Source organism: Rhodnius prolixus, unplaced genomic scaffold (assembly GCF_049639745.1).
Source record: "Rhodnius prolixus isolate KJV_2025 unplaced genomic scaffold, Rpr scaffold_11, whole genome shotgun sequence".
NCBI lineage: Eukaryota > Metazoa > Arthropoda > Insecta > Hemiptera > Reduviidae > Rhodnius > Rhodnius prolixus.
Window position 1 is genome coordinate 3,139,381 of NW_027411625.1, and position 17,670 is coordinate 3,157,050.

Below are 17,670 nucleotides of genomic sequence, written 5' to 3' on the forward strand. Positions count from 1 at the left end.
ACTATTTGAGATCATTAAAAAGAGATCTTTTGGATAAAAATAAATTATCCGAATTGAGAAATAATACTTCAAGTTATTATTGAGAAATTCTAAATTTTAAATCAAATGTTCTTCTTAACTTAAATGCTGCGCTTTATTTCAAATAAAAGTTACCATTTTCCTGAGTGTAAATTCATAAATTAGACAAATGTAAATAATAATAATAGTAATAAAATAAATTATTTAAAGCTTACCTTTTTAAAACATCTCAAGCCCCTTGCTATAAAGTACCAAAATGTTTTCATGATGGCAAGCAATAATTCAATTTAAAAAATTTAACTTAGAAAAACTGAACCTATTTACCAACAGCCAAGTTATGATTTATCAACGTTTTCATCTGAAACAGAACAAAAATTAAAACGTAGATATGTTGGACTTTTTCTCAAAAATATACACAATTTTAATTGTAAAAGTTGAATGTTTTTATACTAATAAACTAATGTGCGATTTATTCTTTCCTAAGGGGAAAAAGAAAATTATTCAAACAAACATTCCTCATTTATGGCATTAGAAAGATTAGAAAGCATTAGATTTTTTCTTTAGTTGAAAGCGATTTATAATTTTTAAATTTGTCATTAATCATTTATATTTTTACAAGTTATTTACGGATTTCACCAAAAGTTTTTAATCTGATGGAATTAAATAATAGAAAATGTTGAATCGCACGATATCCTTCACTTCAGAATCCCACACCACCGTTTACAGTATTGGCATAACGGGGGCGGGCTCTGAATCAGATTAGTGACTACAATTTTTCCCAAATCTTTTACCACACATGTAATACTGAGTACCATCTGCCCTTTCTTTGGTTTCTGGTAGCAGCCTACCCAAGCGATCCCAGTTAGCACAACTACCAAAATATACTTATATCCATTCTGCGCTCCTTCATTCCTTTCTCCTGCAAATAATGTTTAATTTCTCTAGCATGAAATTAAATTGACCAACTAAGATTAAAGTTCCAGCGAGATATGCATTGAGCAACAGCTTGTTTATCTGAAAAAATTCTCACCTCAGTCAGGTTAACGCTTTGGATAATCTCAAGGAGCAAGAAAACAAATAAAAAATGGTAATTCTGTCAGGGTAAGCTATCTTCAATGATTAATGGTAACTAATAGACTATTATTCTAACATTACCAGCATTAACCTTGCTAGAAAAAAAAGAAATCTTTAATCGATACTAGAAAAAGAAGTACTAGGAACCGAATCAACTAATATTTCATATAACGTAGAAATAATTTCAAAGTTAAGGTACCATTATACATCACAATTATTTACTTCAGCCAGTTATTTAATTTTAATATTTGAATTTAAAATGTAATGGCGCCTTAAAGTGAAGAAAGTATCAATAATAGATGTTATGTCGCGGAGTTGACAAGATTTATTTTTACATTCTAACATAAAGGTTTCGAAGATAGACGGATCAAATGAAACAAATTATAGTACTAATGTGTTATATATTATTATTATTATTTACAATATATTATTATTATTTACAATATAATATTTACAAAATATAACTCATATATTTGACATACACAGTTCCAACATATGGGTTGGAATTAAGTAATTTTATAATTGAATGATAATTAACTATAAATTATCTTAAGTAACGTGAAATAAAAAAAGAAAAGTATTTCGAACTGTATAAATACATATATTTCAACCAGTACTTGAATGAGTTTCTAATGAAAATTACTCATTCGAAAAATCTTCTGAAGGCAAATTTCCAATTTTTATATTAGCTAATATGATTAAATATTCAGCTTGAGGGGTGCAATGTGGTTTGTTAAATATAGCAGAGAACTAGATAAATAAATACTGACTACATTAACGAAGTAGAAGAAAATAAAAGTGACTAAAAAGGGAACACATACAATTTAGATTTGAAGAAATCCTTATTTTTACTACGGAGGGGGCCCTTTAAAAAAGAATCAACAATATTTTTACACATTTTTGTCAATTTAACTTCACTTTTATGAAGATAAATCATGGTGCAACTCGAGAGTTTTATAAAATTTAGGCCCTAGACTAAATATCAGATATAAAACTACAAAAAACGTAAGAAATTTTCTGCTTTTCAGGAGTTGTTAATAATGTACGGATCAAAAATCTAGAAAATGAATCGTCTTAATAATGAAGTACTTTTAACTAAACGTTTATTTTGTGCGCTTTAAAGTAGCTTAAACTACAAGTTTTTTTTTTATTTCACTATCTTCATGTGTTCTGCTCATTAAGAGGAAGGGTTTGCAACTGTCAGTTACAGATACGCATTTTGTAGTGACCTTCCTAAATGGTGATGAAGTATTTTCCCAAGCAGATGCTGTATAGTTTTCAACTAGAAGTTCGAATTCTTGCTACTGTCTTTCGGCATATTTTCCTTTTAGCATGAATATTCTGCTCCTCAGTCATATCGGTGCATCTATAATTAAATGACAAAGATCGTGCGTGAGCATCCTGACTACAGGGCATAAAGATAAAACATTCCGATGAATTCTTGCCCTCAGGGCATCTTCATTCACTGGATTCAAAGCGGTTGATTGTGCCTATGAGGGAGCTAAATAGATACATCGACATTTATCAATAACTTTAAATAATAATAAAAACAATTGAAAAAAAAAGTGGAGACCACATAAGAAACAAATATCTTCTGATTATTAAATTAAAACCTTTTAAAAGTGTGAATATTTCTTCCTAAGAAATAAATGCAAAAAGTTCTTTTATTTAATTAAAACGAAATTAAACAATTTTGAGAGATCCAGAAGATAAACTAAAAAAAGAAAAAAATAATAAACCCGAGCCACGATTACGTTCATATTTCAGGTAATGTTTGATTTAATAATCAAATATTGCCTGAAATATTTATTTCGTCTTAAATGTGAATATTTTTCCTAAAGAAATAAATGCAACAAATTCTTTTTAACACAAATTTATACAATATTACATAGCTTTTTTTTAACCGTCCAGAAGGTATTTTTTCTTTTCTTCGCTGGAATAACTAACTATATTCAGTTAAAATGATACAATTATTCTTGCTTATTAAAAACAAAAAAAAATACGAAATTAAGTAGCTTAAAAATCCACAAGTATAAATCGTTACATTTCTCTAATTTCTTACGTTACTGTGTATACTGTACAAAAGTACAATCTAACATTACAAATTGTATCTCATTATAGAATCGTGCGACATTGCAAACCATATTACTGTAATAACTGCTATAAGGTGGGCAAATCAGTTTCTCAGATTGCAAAAAAAAAAGTCCACCTAGTACTTATTAGCCATACGTTTGGAATCATTAACTGGTAAAACGAAACCTTCTACTTCAAAGACAGTTTCTATTCCTTGCGCCCAAAGACAGTTTCTATTCCTAGCGCCCAAAGACAGTTTCTATTCCTTGCGCCCAAAGAGAGTTTCTATTCCAAAGCGCCAACTTCGTACAGAAAACGGCAACCACATTGTGGTAATCAAGATCAGAATTAACCCTCTAAAGAAACAATTTAAAAAAAAACTCACGAGAAAAATTCGCAATTATCGAATTTTCAGACATCAATGATCACTCATCACCTCAGACATCATCACCTTAGAGGCAAAATTTAACCAGCAAAAAACGAAACTACTGCTCCAGAATACGACAGGAAGTATTATAATTGTTAGGTAATTAAGAAGACGACATTATCACGAGTTCAATTATGTTTTTGTGACCAGTTATCAGGGATGTTAGTGATCTTTTTCAAGATACAATTGTGTCCTAAAAACTTCTACGAATTACTAGAGAAATATTTTTAGTACTGTGCACTTAAAACACTCTAAATCGAAGTCTTATTTTCAAAGATTTACTGAATATTTCAGCAAGAGTCATCATCAGAAGTGGAGGTTCAACTGTATAGAGAGGATCTATGAAAATATTTTTTTGTTGCGGGCAGCTTTAAAGTTCTTTTACTTTCCACTGGCGATTTTACCGTAATTCGATGAATGATTGATCGGTAATGGACACTAAAAACGTTCATTATGACGAGATGGACATTAAACATTCTTTTTTTCTGTTAAAATATCCTAATGATACTGTTGTTTGCTAAATAAATGTTTGTGTAAACTTTCAAACAGGCGAGTAGTCCAACTTTTAAGTGGTAATAGTCTAGATGGTACACAGATTATTTAATTTTAAGAAGGTCATGGTGTCTCTTAATTCACAGAGACGCATTGAAATGAAATGAGGTTTGAACATGCAAAAAAAGAATGGAAAAACGAATTACGATTCATCAAGTCATAAGCAAGATTACTGTTTAAATTAAATATTGTAGAAAAGCAAGGAATTAAATATCTTGCACAGCAACCGAAGTTTCTACAGAACCTTCAAATACAAATTGGAAACATTTATTTCCAGTTAAATCAAACTAAATCAAGAATGTAAACATGTAAAATGACCAAATAAATCATTTGGTTCTTAAAATTGTCACATATGGAACTTATTGGTTTCACTGTCTGTGACTCCATTAATCCAGACTCACTACGTAGATTACAGTTCATTCCAGAAGTTTTTGTAAGCATAACAAAGTCATATATTTTACAGCACCTAATCACAAAATAAAAGTGGCATATTTTAAATGTGTATTTACTTAACTGCTTTTAAAAGTAAAGCTCCTTCTTACTGTTTCATAATTTAAATCACAGAACTTGTAAAATAAAAGTTTTATTTTCATAAATTATTATAGCCCAAAATAATTTTAAAATGATTTACAAAATGTCTTCTTAAATAAATATTTCCAGAATCTCTTTTTTTTATGAGCGTTATACAGAATTTGGAGTTACTGGTAAACCACAATATCTACGGCTATACGGCTAAGCTTGGTGCCAGAGGTAGAGGCATAGAGATATGTCCATACATTACATTGAAGGAAAGCCCAACAATCTTCCTTAACCAGAAATGTGTTTAATAGATTTTTCGAAAAAATGTTTAAAATAAAAGTTGTAGAACAGGTTATGCAAAATAAGTACAGGTATAGTTTTAAGGAAAATAGTTGGAATCGTTTCCGATAAATTCCAAAAACTGAAAAATCTATTTTGTTAAGAAACATTTTCGGTTGGCTGATTTAGTCGAAAATCTTATTGATGGGTCCGATGGTCGTACCTACACCAAATATAAAATTTGAACATGCTGCGAATTTTCGTTATTTAGTTATACTGACCACATACTACAGACACACACACGCACACACAGACACAAATGCAGATCAATTTGTAAAAATCATGAGATTCAAGAGAGCAAAAAATGACTATTTCTTCTGAAAACTATATATCGGAAATTTAAACAATACTTCCTCTTATTTAGAACAAAAAAAGAAAGTAAAGAAATCAGGCTTTCCTGATGGCTGGATTCTGAATTCATCTCCAACCCATATACTGACCAGTTACGGAAGAAAGCACTTTTTCGAGTCAGAGGACCCTAAAACCTTTATTTCAAAAGAAAACTAAAAATTCATAAATCTACACAATTGTAATTCTTCCTCTTACCAGTAAAGGAGAGTAATTCTACAGTTTTTCGTTCTTTTCGCTTGTTAAATCTGTTTCAACGCTTCTGGTATACTGAAGGGTTAATTCAAACTTAAATTAAACAACATAAACTCACTGAATAACCGCAATTAGTTTTTTTAAAAAATATCTATTCATTTCTCTTATCATATTTTATTTTATTTTTATTTATTTATAAAAGCAAATTATAGTCAAAGCAAACATCAGAAGAAAAATTTTGTATATATATTTTTTTTATAAATATGCTAAATGTACTTCTCGGAAATGACTTGGGGTAGTGGATACGTTCTCTCAAAATATTTAGAAAATAAAAAATTAATATTTGGCAGTAGTCTGCAACTTATGTTTCAATGCACACAGACTTGTATATACATATATTCTAACGAGCTTCCAACTTTGAAATTAATAAGAGGTACTTCCACAGCATAATCAAAAGCTCACACATGGATCGCAGACCTTGACAATGATTGCTTAAGGCTGGCAGGCACAATGAAGAGGTTCTCATCCACAAAAGGCCACTTGGGCACCTAGAGGATTGGTCCAACACAACAACCAAGAATTTTATTTAATGAAACTGAGGATTCTATATTTAGACACAAAATAATACGAAAACTGCTTCAGGGTATTTAAAAAAAAAAATGAAGCTAAAAAAAAAATCTTGAACGAAATTTGAAGAATCGATATCACTAGAAGATAATTCAAGAAGTGCCTGAATATAATTGTTCAAGTGTTGTCATACAGCCAGCAGTATGAGACTCGGCAAGGAGGAGGGATTTTTGAAATGGAGATCAGAATAGAGGGTTACTTAGGCAGCTAGCTCCTAATGGACACTATTGTAACGCTAAACTCTGAATTTCAAAAGTTAATTTTTGAGTGTCGCTATCAAATTTAGCAGTTCATACGACCAACTTGATTTGTAATTTTACAATCGCTCGTCATAAAACCTTTCTTCGCTAGGTCACCTTTAAAAATGTATAAAATCAGGGGCAGGGACTTAAAAAAAATTAGCGCTATTTCTCTTTATTTTTAATACTGAAAAAAGGCGTAGACTCTAAATTGTTTATCATTAAAGAGAAATATGGAGTATTAACTGAGTTCACTTTTCTCGATGCTCACCTTTATTTCTAAAAGCCCAGTAAATACTAAATGTCAGTTTTATATAACACATAAGCCCCATAAAAAAAGGTTTACTTACTTTCTTAAAACCCAAATAAAAATGTTTGGGTTGTGCTATAATCCTTACTTTGTTGTGTCGCAATTGAATATATTCCTACACTTATTATTGAGCTTCAAAATTTAGTACGAAATCTATGGGAGTATAAGGTAGTTAGGATTTTAACTTTACTAAAGAAGGATTCAGCCAGCATCACGTGGCTAGGATTAGCCATAGTAGCCCTATGAAGAGCTCTTAGGCGGGGGTCCCAAAAGATTAGCTCTCACCCAAGAAGAATGGGACATGAGGGCTCCAGGTTGACATCTTAAAAGTGAGAATAGATAGGTTTTTGAGGCAACTAGCTCCCAAACCTGATTAATACCGTGAGAAACGTACTTATGTCAACTAAGAATTAGAAAACCCGTTCAGAAACAAAGCTGTGCAGTCGGCTTGCAAATATTAACAGTAGAAGAAGAAAATTAATTTGCCGCTAATATGATCAAACCCCATGAAGCTCAATTTTCACCTAAATTGGCCAGATTAACATTGCAAAAGTTTTGGGTTTCAGAAAATCTAAGACAGCTCTGCTTATAATTATTGTATCGTAATATTACTAAACCTTTCACACATCTGTTTCCAGCGTTTCTATCTTTAATAGAGGAGTAGAGGGGGCGTTCAAAAATAACCAAACATAACATGGAGTTGTAGGCTACTGCTTTTAAACTAAAAAATTCAATGATTTTTGTCCAGAAATCATTCAATCTTTTTATTAATATTTGATTTGATTAGCTTGGCGTTGAACAGAAAAAATAAAATAAAAGTAGCATATTTACAATAATTATATTTTATATATATGTACAAATAACACATTTTCCTGACCAGGTAGTGGATTGCAGGTTTAATTTTTTAGAGATTTTTAAAATTTTCCATTATAATTATGTGTGTACTACTTGAAAAAAAAAAAAATTATATATATTTCTCTTTAAGAAATAATTAGTGAAAAATAAATAAGGACAGAGGAACTATTTAAACAATTCTTTAAAAATAATAATTTTATATATATATATATTTCACATATTTGTTTTTGTTGGTATTTGTTAAATTGGCTGTTTTATTTCTGTTAGTTTTCTGTTTGTTTGTTTTTTTTTTTTTCAATCGAAATTGCACATTTTGATGGAAAATTTGAAGAAATAACGAAAATTTACTTCAGGAAATTTTGCAAATTGATTTCTACGTTGATGGAATTTAACAAAAATACATTAGACAAAGTAACTTTTGCTTGCCGTTTGTCTTTATTGATTCCTCTATAGTTTCCTAGGGAAACAATAAAAACTACATATTTATTTCTTATCTATAATAAAAAATATATATATATTGTAACATTTATTTACATGAGGTTTTTCTTCATTAAAAAAAAAAAATGGACTAGTAAAATTAAGGGGGGAGGAAGGTGAGGTATGGATTTTAGGGAGAATTCTTGAAATCTCGCATGAAAAAGTTGGCTACAGACATTTGGTCAATACTGTTTACATATATATATTACATACATACATACATATGTATATTCAGAATGAACTTTTTACACATTTAAAAAACTAAAGTTACTAATATTTCGAATCGAGCGAGTAAAGTAGTTTTTTCCTGTTTTAATATGTCTACGTTTTTTCCTGTTGACATTTTTAAAAGAGAATTTTTTTTTTTTAATTTGTGGATTTGTGGAGATTGGTTATTGCTTGAGTACTTTAGATGACAGAAATTGTTCAAAACGTGCAAATAAACTAAGCATAAGTACTGTCTACAAGTAGTTGAAGCGGGTTGCAAGTTTTTGGAGATGTTATTAACTATGCACGTAAGTTTTCAATCTCGATTAATGAAACTTTTTCTGTTTCATTAAAAAACGATACTTAGGTAAAACACTAAATAAACTTGCACAACGAGGTGTCGTGGACGTAGGCTACTAGCAAACGTACTTTACTACAAATGTGTCATATAAACCAACGAATAAAATCCAAGGCCTAGGCCGGGAATCGAACCCAATATTACCGTTCTTCTTAGCTATACGGGCCTCACCTCTAACCGCCCGGCTCCCGTGGTGCATTTTAAAGGGATTAGTAAAAGTTTTTAAATTCTCAAAATAATTCACGAGAATTTTTATTGATTTATTAATTATTTGCTAAAACACCAATTCGAATGAGAGACGTACTGATCACTCAAGATTGGAGAAAATGTCCCTAATATTAAGAAAAGAATTGCATGTTAATGAGGATGAGTTCAGAATAGTTACATCAGAGAACTCTACGTTGCTGTGCACAAAGATATACAGGCGATAGATGGCCGGAAAATGGTTTTAAAAAGGCTGTGAAGTTGAGTGACCAGTGCTGACGTAATGCAATGTCAAAGGCCTAAAGAGGTGAATAATCTAATGTTCTAGAACCAGAGATATTCACAGCGCACAGGATATCCACAGGATTTTGTTGTCTTGTCAAAAGATGGTAAGGTGAGAATATGGGGATATTAAGCCTCTATAAGTTTGATGGTTGCTGTTAGTTATTAATGATGCACATTCACGCTAAAACTGGCACTGGGAATTTCACCACAAACAACCTACTAAATTGTGAATTTCAGGATCGCCTTGTGATAGCACTAATCCCCGAAAAAAAAAAATCTCTTTAAAACGCTGTTATTGAGAACCTAAACCCTCTATTTGTTTATAAGTTCCCTAGGTGAGCTCTCTCCTTGAATTGCGTGAGTATAAATACGTAAGTCCTCTCGGTTCTATATAATGGTAGTGCATTACGAGCGCTCCCATCAAAGCATCGTTACAAAACAACAGGTAGCTAAATTGCATTTTCTTAAAAGTATTTTTTTAGACGAAATGTCTAAGTATACCACGATAAGTTAAGATCTCGATGTGAAGGAAATGCTCAGTAGCCACAGGCTGATCATCTATGAGGATAAAACAGCTCCTCCATCTTTCTCATTTTCTATTCTACCTCAGTATATTTAAATTACAAAACGCTAACACAGTAATATGAGAGATTTCAAGAATTTTTGTCGAGCAAGTGTGTTTTGTTTAACATTGAAGAGAGTATAAATTTGTAAATTGTGATTTTTCTTTTAATAAAAAAAAAATTAAATTAAATAAAAAAAATGGAATTTAATATGATACTATCCGCAATTATATATAGATTTATTTATTTACTTTATTTTTTGGTGTTGGAACAGTTTCTGATGATGCACTTGTCACCCAAGAATTTTAGTTTCTCCAAACTGCAGCCTACTTTACTCACTTTAAATCCAATTGTGACCTTTTTTTGATTCACTCCAAAAAACTGGCAACACCAAAATTTTAAATTTTTGTACATTTTTTTATTTATAAAAAAAAAAATTTAAAAATAAAAAAAATTTATATTAAGAATTTTTCTTGATAAACCAAATTTTCGTATATTATACACATATGTAATAACTTTTTTAATGAGAATTCTATTCATGTACATTTTGTGTATAAATTAATTTAAAACCAAAAATTGTTTAAAATGATTTTTGCTTTTCACTTCCAAAAAGAAAGAATCGATTTTAAAATAAAAATCGTCTTTTAAATTCAAAATAATTAAATTAACTTATTTATTAAAGAAATTAAGAATTTGCCGAATGTGAATATCTATCCCTCCTGTCTCTGTGGGAACGCCAATCTTGGAATCCTTGCGACTGGTATTTATCCTGAGGATACAGCCCAGGCGGCCCGTCGTAGCCAAACTGTCCATGTACGTAAGACATACCACCGAAATTCGTCTGCTGATGAGTACCTTTATACCTATAATCAATCAAATTAGTGTAATAAAATAAACAATTTATTACTTACAAAAGTTCTGATAAATTCAAATGTTTAAAAGATATCCGTGTGCGCACAAACTTTCTTATTTCCTCACTAGAAACTAGAAGCATCAATTTACAATGTAAATGTAAACAAAAATTAGTGTAACACACTAAAACACGACTTTTCCTTAATTTAATTATTTCCTTTAAATAAATATAGATGGAAAGTAGAGCACAGTTGCTTCTCTCACAGGAACTGTAGGTTCTAAATTGTTCACACGGTTCACCCTCCAGCATTTACACAAAAAGCCCCCTCCCCCAACACTTAAAAAATCAATGTCAGCTCTTCAGTATTTAGAATACCCACTTAAATAATAGATATATGTATGTAGTAAAGGGGATTTTATAATGAAGGCTTTTATTTGAAATAATTGCACAACTCCCAAAATACAGCTGAATCAAACTGATTCAATAAATAAGCACCTTTTATAGATACAACTAAAAACCCTGAACTCTCAAAAAAGAATTTACTCTTATAATATATCAACGTCAACTCTTCCATTAGAAAAAACAAAAAACATCCCGTAACCTTGCAACCTTAGAAAAACAAACTCCTTTAAACAAACTATTGTGCACAACTTATTACAAAATAAGGACTTCAACTAGTACAACTTGATAACAAATGCCTAACTAAAATGGATTTCTCACTATAACTTCCTTCCTTCCTCCTCTTCTCCTTCTATTCTGTTCTTCTTTTTCTCTTTCCCTACATGTATATATGTATGTGGAATTTTAACATTCGAAAAATTATTGTAGCTGCTTTCGAGAAAATTAAAAAAAATTTTTTTGGATGTTACACATTGACGTTTGATGTGTATTCCTTTGTTGTTGGTGAAGGGCACTTCGGCCATTTTTTTTTTCTGTGAACTTTTTTAGCTGTTCTACAAGTTCATATTTATTCTCCTATATGTTTTATTATGTAATTAATTTAAAAGTATAATTGACTTCAATTACAATTGATTTATTGTACAAATGTATGTACTTTTCGTACAAATTACATATAACGTACATACATTATGTTTTGTATTATGTTATATAATTATTGTACTATGTTATTAATTTCACCAAATGAGAGTATAATGATTTTATTGAAATTATTTTTGGTTATTGTGTATGTTAAGCATAGTATTTATTTTATTTAGTACGCCTTCAGTCGTTTTGAACCCAGATTCAGTCATGTTAATCGATCAAGATATTACCGACTAAGAGATTCCTACCTATTGGCACAGTTTCCTTGATTTTTGGCTAATTGGTAGCACTCATTCTTTTAACGAGGCCGGCACATCACTTTAGGCTTCTTTTGTCAAATTCCCATTCTTCTGAATTTAGTGGTCTTACAAACGATCACCATCATGATCTGCTATATATTTCTGTTTATTCTTGAGAGTTTGATGACTTTTCTTTCCATTCCATAGTAACAGGTGATATTGACGAGGTTTTTAAGTAATATTTTAGATATTTTAATCTTAAGGGTATTAAAACCCCACAATTTATAAGTATACACCCGCAAAGAAAGCAGCACAGAGGCTCGTTCTAGAGAACTACGAGTACGTTCCAAATGAGGTCTCTGCAATGCACGGCTACAATTACAATAACGTCATGGCGACATATCAATTGCCGCAAAATCAAAACTCAGATGTAACAGGAGAGAACTGCATTGATAAGTGACACTTTTGGGGATATCACCCCTTTTCCCAAAATTCCCAAAATAATTCTAACCTTTAAAAAAAAAAATGATTCAAATGCTATAGTGATTGACCAATATGTATTTAAGGTATAAACAAAGTTTAAACGAAACTGTCCAACCATTTTCAGGAAAATTACTAGGAACTGAAACTTAAATTTAGGAAAAACTATTTTCCTGAAATTCGTAATTTCACCAACCTTTTTGATTCTTGTTCATTAAAAACAGATGTTAGAATAGTAAATCGCAATGAGAAAAAACTTGAAAAGAATGTTAACGTTATCAATCCTAAAACTATTTTTCCAGAAACAGACACAAACAGTATGCTATAATCTTTTTTTTGCTCCCTCAAGGAACTTTACCACAAAAATTTCCTGCATAAAGACAATTTCAAAAATATGAATGATCGCAAGGTTTTTCTTACGAACAGTTAGAGAAGTAAATAAATTGTCTATCACAATGTCAAGAATCTATTACGTACATAATGCTTCTTAATTACTATATCACTCACACAAAACATATATAGACATAAAGTTACATACGAGCGAAACGAAGAAACAACATCGTAACTTTTACTTACCTGCATGTTTTACGACAGCTGCATTAGTATGAAGTCGCAAAAGACGTATTCTTTTGTTGACATAAGAAAATATAACGAATGAAATCTCACACGACTCCAACATACTTAGCTATTATTGTCAATTGTCAATTTTTTTAAAACTTTTAGTAAATTGAGAAAAGTAATTTTGCACTCTTGTAAATAATAATAAAATTAAAATGAAATAGAAAAAGCATTGCTTAATAATGCACTTATCAAATAAATAACAATATAACGATGTAGAAAATTTGCTGTTAAACCCGACTTCGGTGATAATTTTTTAAAGTTGCTTTAATATGAAACTTTCAGAAAATGTAACCTGAGGTGGGAAAGAGATTGAAAAGATCGTTTCAAGGAAATTCTGATGAATTAGGTACAGATTTGCATCTTGTGTCAACTACTTTGATAAAACACGATTCTTTAATTAAAAATATAAAATAAATGAAATCATCAGCTCAGCATAAGTATTCAAAAAAGACAATGGCATAAAAATTGCAAAAATTATTAACATGCTAAACAATAATCGATATCTTATTTTTGCAACTTACTTTCGGTCAGACGGTCTATTGTTCCTATCGTGGTCTCGATGACTGACAATACCTCGTTGGTGGTACCCATCATATTTATCTCGTTCATGTTTATATTCACTGACGTTCCTGAACAAACAAAAGCAACATTCTAAACTATAAATATAAGGAACTGTTTCGAACCAATTAAATTAAAATGAAAGGATTACTTTACTTAACTCCCTCTGCTTAACGACTGTTCTTAATTTAACGTCCGAGCTCCAAGGTAACGATTTTTTTTTAGTTTCTCGCACTACCTTGTTCAAGAAGTTTAGCACCGTCGTTACTAATTTATGAAATTGAGTTTTAATCGGAAATACATGTTCTGAAACCCCTTAAATATACGAATAAAAAATAGTTGTGAAATATTTACGACTTTCTCCTATTGGAATTTTATAAGTTTTCTAAGTACAGATTTTTCTTAAACTACACAATAGTGCTGTTTTATTTATTTTTTTATTTGACATATCTTTTCGAGAAAAGTCAAATTTAGTCATCAGGTGAAGTAAAGTTGCGTCAATTTTATAAATTTACTGGAACGTCCAAAAGAAACTAAATTTAATTCAAATAAAGGAAAAAAAAGAAATAATCAATGCATTCTGTTTATGTTTAACCAATCTTACATTCATATCAACTAATAACAGTCATGAATATTCTGTTTATGTATTTTTATGAATTTTTTCACATTAATTCCTTTATACACGTAGATGTTATGTTAAAATTAATTTTGGCTCCGGCATCTGAGCAGTCGCCTCACCAACTTCGGTAACTCGTTGGTGGTACCCGTCATATTATATAATTGAATCACTAGGATGAAAAAATAAATTTTACTGACTGAAATGGCATTTATTTTTTTATCCTATTGAAACTATAAATCAGTCACCAAAAACAATGAACAACAATTGAATCACTTTAAAAAAGATTTATAAAAAATAAAAATAAAATAAATAAATAAATAAAAAATTGAGAGTAGACGTTATAGATGGTTTTTACATAAAATTATTAAGGTTAGATATTTAAAAAGTATGAGCTTCCGCCCCTACCCCCCAAACCAAATTGGAAGTTGGATGTTAAAAAATATGCGATTTACTTTACTATATAGGTGATAGACAATAACAATGATTTTACCAACGGAAATATCCAATAATAAATACTTGTCATTTATTTAATGCACTTGTTGCAAAAATTAAATGTTACGAGCTCGTATTATATAAACAATGAAATGGCATTTCAGGGCAGCAAACCCTCTAAAACCCAGAATCCCCAAAAATTAATTTTCTCGGAAATGTCTCAAATAAAAATGAAGATCTACGTACACTTAATGTACTAGCTGTGAATATTAGTTCATAGAAAAACTGTCGTGCAATCATTTTCAACAAAATTACGAAAAATGATCAGTACAATACCTCCATTGGTTTTTATTTTTGATATATACTCTGTTCGCAGATAAATAAGCCATTTTTTAAATTCCATTTTTCGTACTAAGAGGATTTCTACACTACCATAACCATAGGTAAAAAAATAAATATAACTCGCTTGCTTTAGAAAAAAAAAAAATAATAATGAATAGAAAAATTATACAGAAAAATTACATTTTAAAAGGGTAATTGCACCTTGATTGGCTATGCCATTTTTCAGCGTTGATCTGAGGAGATCTTGAATTTTCATGATCATTTCTACTCCTTATACGATCATCATCATGATTTCGCCGGTCTTCATCTTCATACCTGAAACGAAATGATTAAACCTTTAATTTTGTCTTTAGACTTTGAACTATAAAACTGAGGAAGATCTAAGCAAGATGAAAAATTACTCATTGAAGGTTATAGACAGCTTAAAACTCCATTATGACTGCCAATCGCAGAGTGGCTCGAAAGCTTGCCTAGCGAGATGGTGCAGGGAGAAAAACATATTTTGTGAGATATATATTGAATATATATATATATAATATATTAAATTATATAATTATATAATATATATACTATATAATTAAAATTTATATTTTATATATGTATATATATATTATTTTAAGCCTACAACGAAGATAATAGTCATCTGAAGCATATACGTCGTTATAGACAATAAGGTCTGCATAGAGGTAGATCCTAATAAAATTCACTTTAGAAGAAAAACTTATAATTCAGATTCCATAAAATGCACTTTCTCAGGAAATAATTTTAAATAACAGTGATAATATATATTTACTACGTGAATACAAATATTAAAATCAAAATAATCGCAAAAGTAACCCTGAATAATCTATTCAGTAAACTAGTTATTTCGGTTGATGATTTTTGGCTAAAACACCTTTTGTAAATTTGTTTTCGTATCAGTATATATATAGTGAAGAGATTAATTAGCTAGTGGTTTCTGTGCTCAGTGATTAATTAGAGCACTGGATTAGAGAGCGGAGATTCCGGGTTCAAAAGCTGCAGGTTATTAGATATTTTCTTCCTATGAGCCGCTTACAATTCACTGTCTAGTGATGGACAGTGTCTGCAACGGACTGTTACAGTGAAAACTGTCCGGAGGCCGGAAGTGCGCTAACAAAGGCTCCGGGCGCCTTTGACTGATGTTTTTGTGCTTTTAAAAGAAAAATCAGCAAATATTTTTTTAACGAGATGTTCTGGTGATATTAAAAACATTTAACTCAGCTGGAGGGTCTAGAATAATTTAGGCATAAAGTTACCTATTATTTTCGGAAGTGCTCTCTTTCTTGGAAGAATCGTTGCCACATTCATCATATTTCCTTTTCTTCTGACCGCTATCGGATTTGACTGGGACATACTGAAAATAAGAAATTAGTAATAATGAGGTTTAAAATTAATGGTGCTTGTGAGAATGACTTTGATCACGATAATAAAAATAACTAACTTCCTTCTCTTTTTCATCTTTTTCTGGTTTTAGTTTTCGTACAGCATGTTTGTACAGTTTGTAGAGTTTCTTTGGATCATACTCGGTAAATTTGGATACAAAGTACCAAAGGTTACTGAAACAAGTGCATGAGAATAAATATAAAACTATAACAAAATGAAAGTAAAAGAACATACTTCCAAACGATACAAAACTATTTATAATTCAATATTTACCTTCGCCACTGTTTAATTGTATCCGTGTCTTTATAAATTGTAAGGCATTTGTTTATTTGGTCACCGATCTGGACCAGACATTGCCTAGTGTGATTAACCTGTTCGTGAGGTCCTAAGTTTTGATCGGGATTGTCTAAAGCCTTCAATGCTTTCTTCACAGGTCTCATTTTTTCCTTACACTGAAAAAAAAATATTAACCTGCTACATTCTCTTACGGCATTTCCGAAGTCCTAATTTAAATATTTTTCTTAAAACAATTAATTTTAATCAATGTCATTTGGCTTATGTATTATAATGGTTACACGTAAATTATAAAAGAAGCTTGATATGCCAGCTCCCCTTAAAAAAAGATGTTTTTCATAAAATATTTTAACTACTAGGATAACTTGTCAAAAACTGGAAAAAAAAATCTGTAATGTTGCAATTTAGATCAAAAATTTACTTCAAATTTGGAAATACAACCTATTATTTCTCATTGATATAAAGTATATTGTAGAGGCGCCATTAAAGCAAGCGGTTACAGGTTATGACTACAAAGCTAAGATGTATTGTGGTGCTGGCATGAATTTCATTAGACAAGAAAATCTGTTTAGTGGAGTTATAATGTGAACTTAGTACTGTACACGACACTGACATTGTCTGGGCTAGCAATTTTTGCTTAAATCAGATACACATGTATTCAAATTTCTATTCAAAATTTTAAAAAGAACTACTAGGTATGAATAAATAAACAAGAGACACTAAGTTTAATTTTTACGAATTGTTTGATATAGATCAGCGTTTCCCAAACTTTTTTGACCGCGGCCCGGTACGAAATTTTAAATTTTTTCGCGACCCACCTTATAAAAAAAACATATATTTACAAAACGAATTTTATTTTTTAATAAAAATCAAAATTCAAGTTATTTGTTTGTTTATTTCATACACAAAAATTGCAAAATAATTATATAACAAAAACATAAGTAATTAAAGACAATCTATTACCTTCATTTAAAACTTAAAGTAAATTTTGTTTTACATATTTTGACTTTAGTGCGAAGGAAGATGTTGTTTTTCATCACATATGTAGTAATTTCAAATTAGGACTTAATGATGTTAATTTTTGTTTTGATACACGTGAGTTTACGACGCATGTACC

General features: G+C 30.3%; 1 protein-coding gene across 5 annotated transcripts in view; it reads right to left on the minus strand.

The window, feature by feature from the left end:
- Positions 1 to 256: 256 nt before the first annotated feature.
- Chd1 (chromodomain-helicase-DNA-binding protein 1) overlaps positions 257 to 17,670 on the minus strand; it is a 50,668-nt gene continuing 33,254 nt past the window's right edge. For 2 of the 5 annotated variants that reach the window (XM_074137675.1, XM_074137672.1), the window contains 6 exons: positions 16,533 to 16,711; positions 16,318 to 16,432; positions 16,133 to 16,230; positions 15,036 to 15,170; positions 13,426 to 13,533; positions 10,176 to 10,533 (listed from right to left, as the gene is read on the minus strand). In XM_074137675.1, coding sequence (XP_073993776.1) covers positions 10,356 to 10,533; positions 13,426 to 13,533; positions 15,036 to 15,170; positions 16,133 to 16,230; positions 16,318 to 16,432; positions 16,533 to 16,711 — 813 coding nt within the window. In that variant the 3' untranslated portion in view covers positions 10,176 to 10,355. Of the gene's footprint in view, positions 377 to 10,175; positions 10,534 to 13,425; positions 13,534 to 15,035; positions 15,171 to 16,132; positions 16,231 to 16,317; positions 16,433 to 16,532; positions 16,712 to 17,670 lie in introns of those variants that run through there. The other 3 variants (XM_074137677.1, XM_074137676.1, XM_074137673.1) reach the window with 3 other exon arrangements.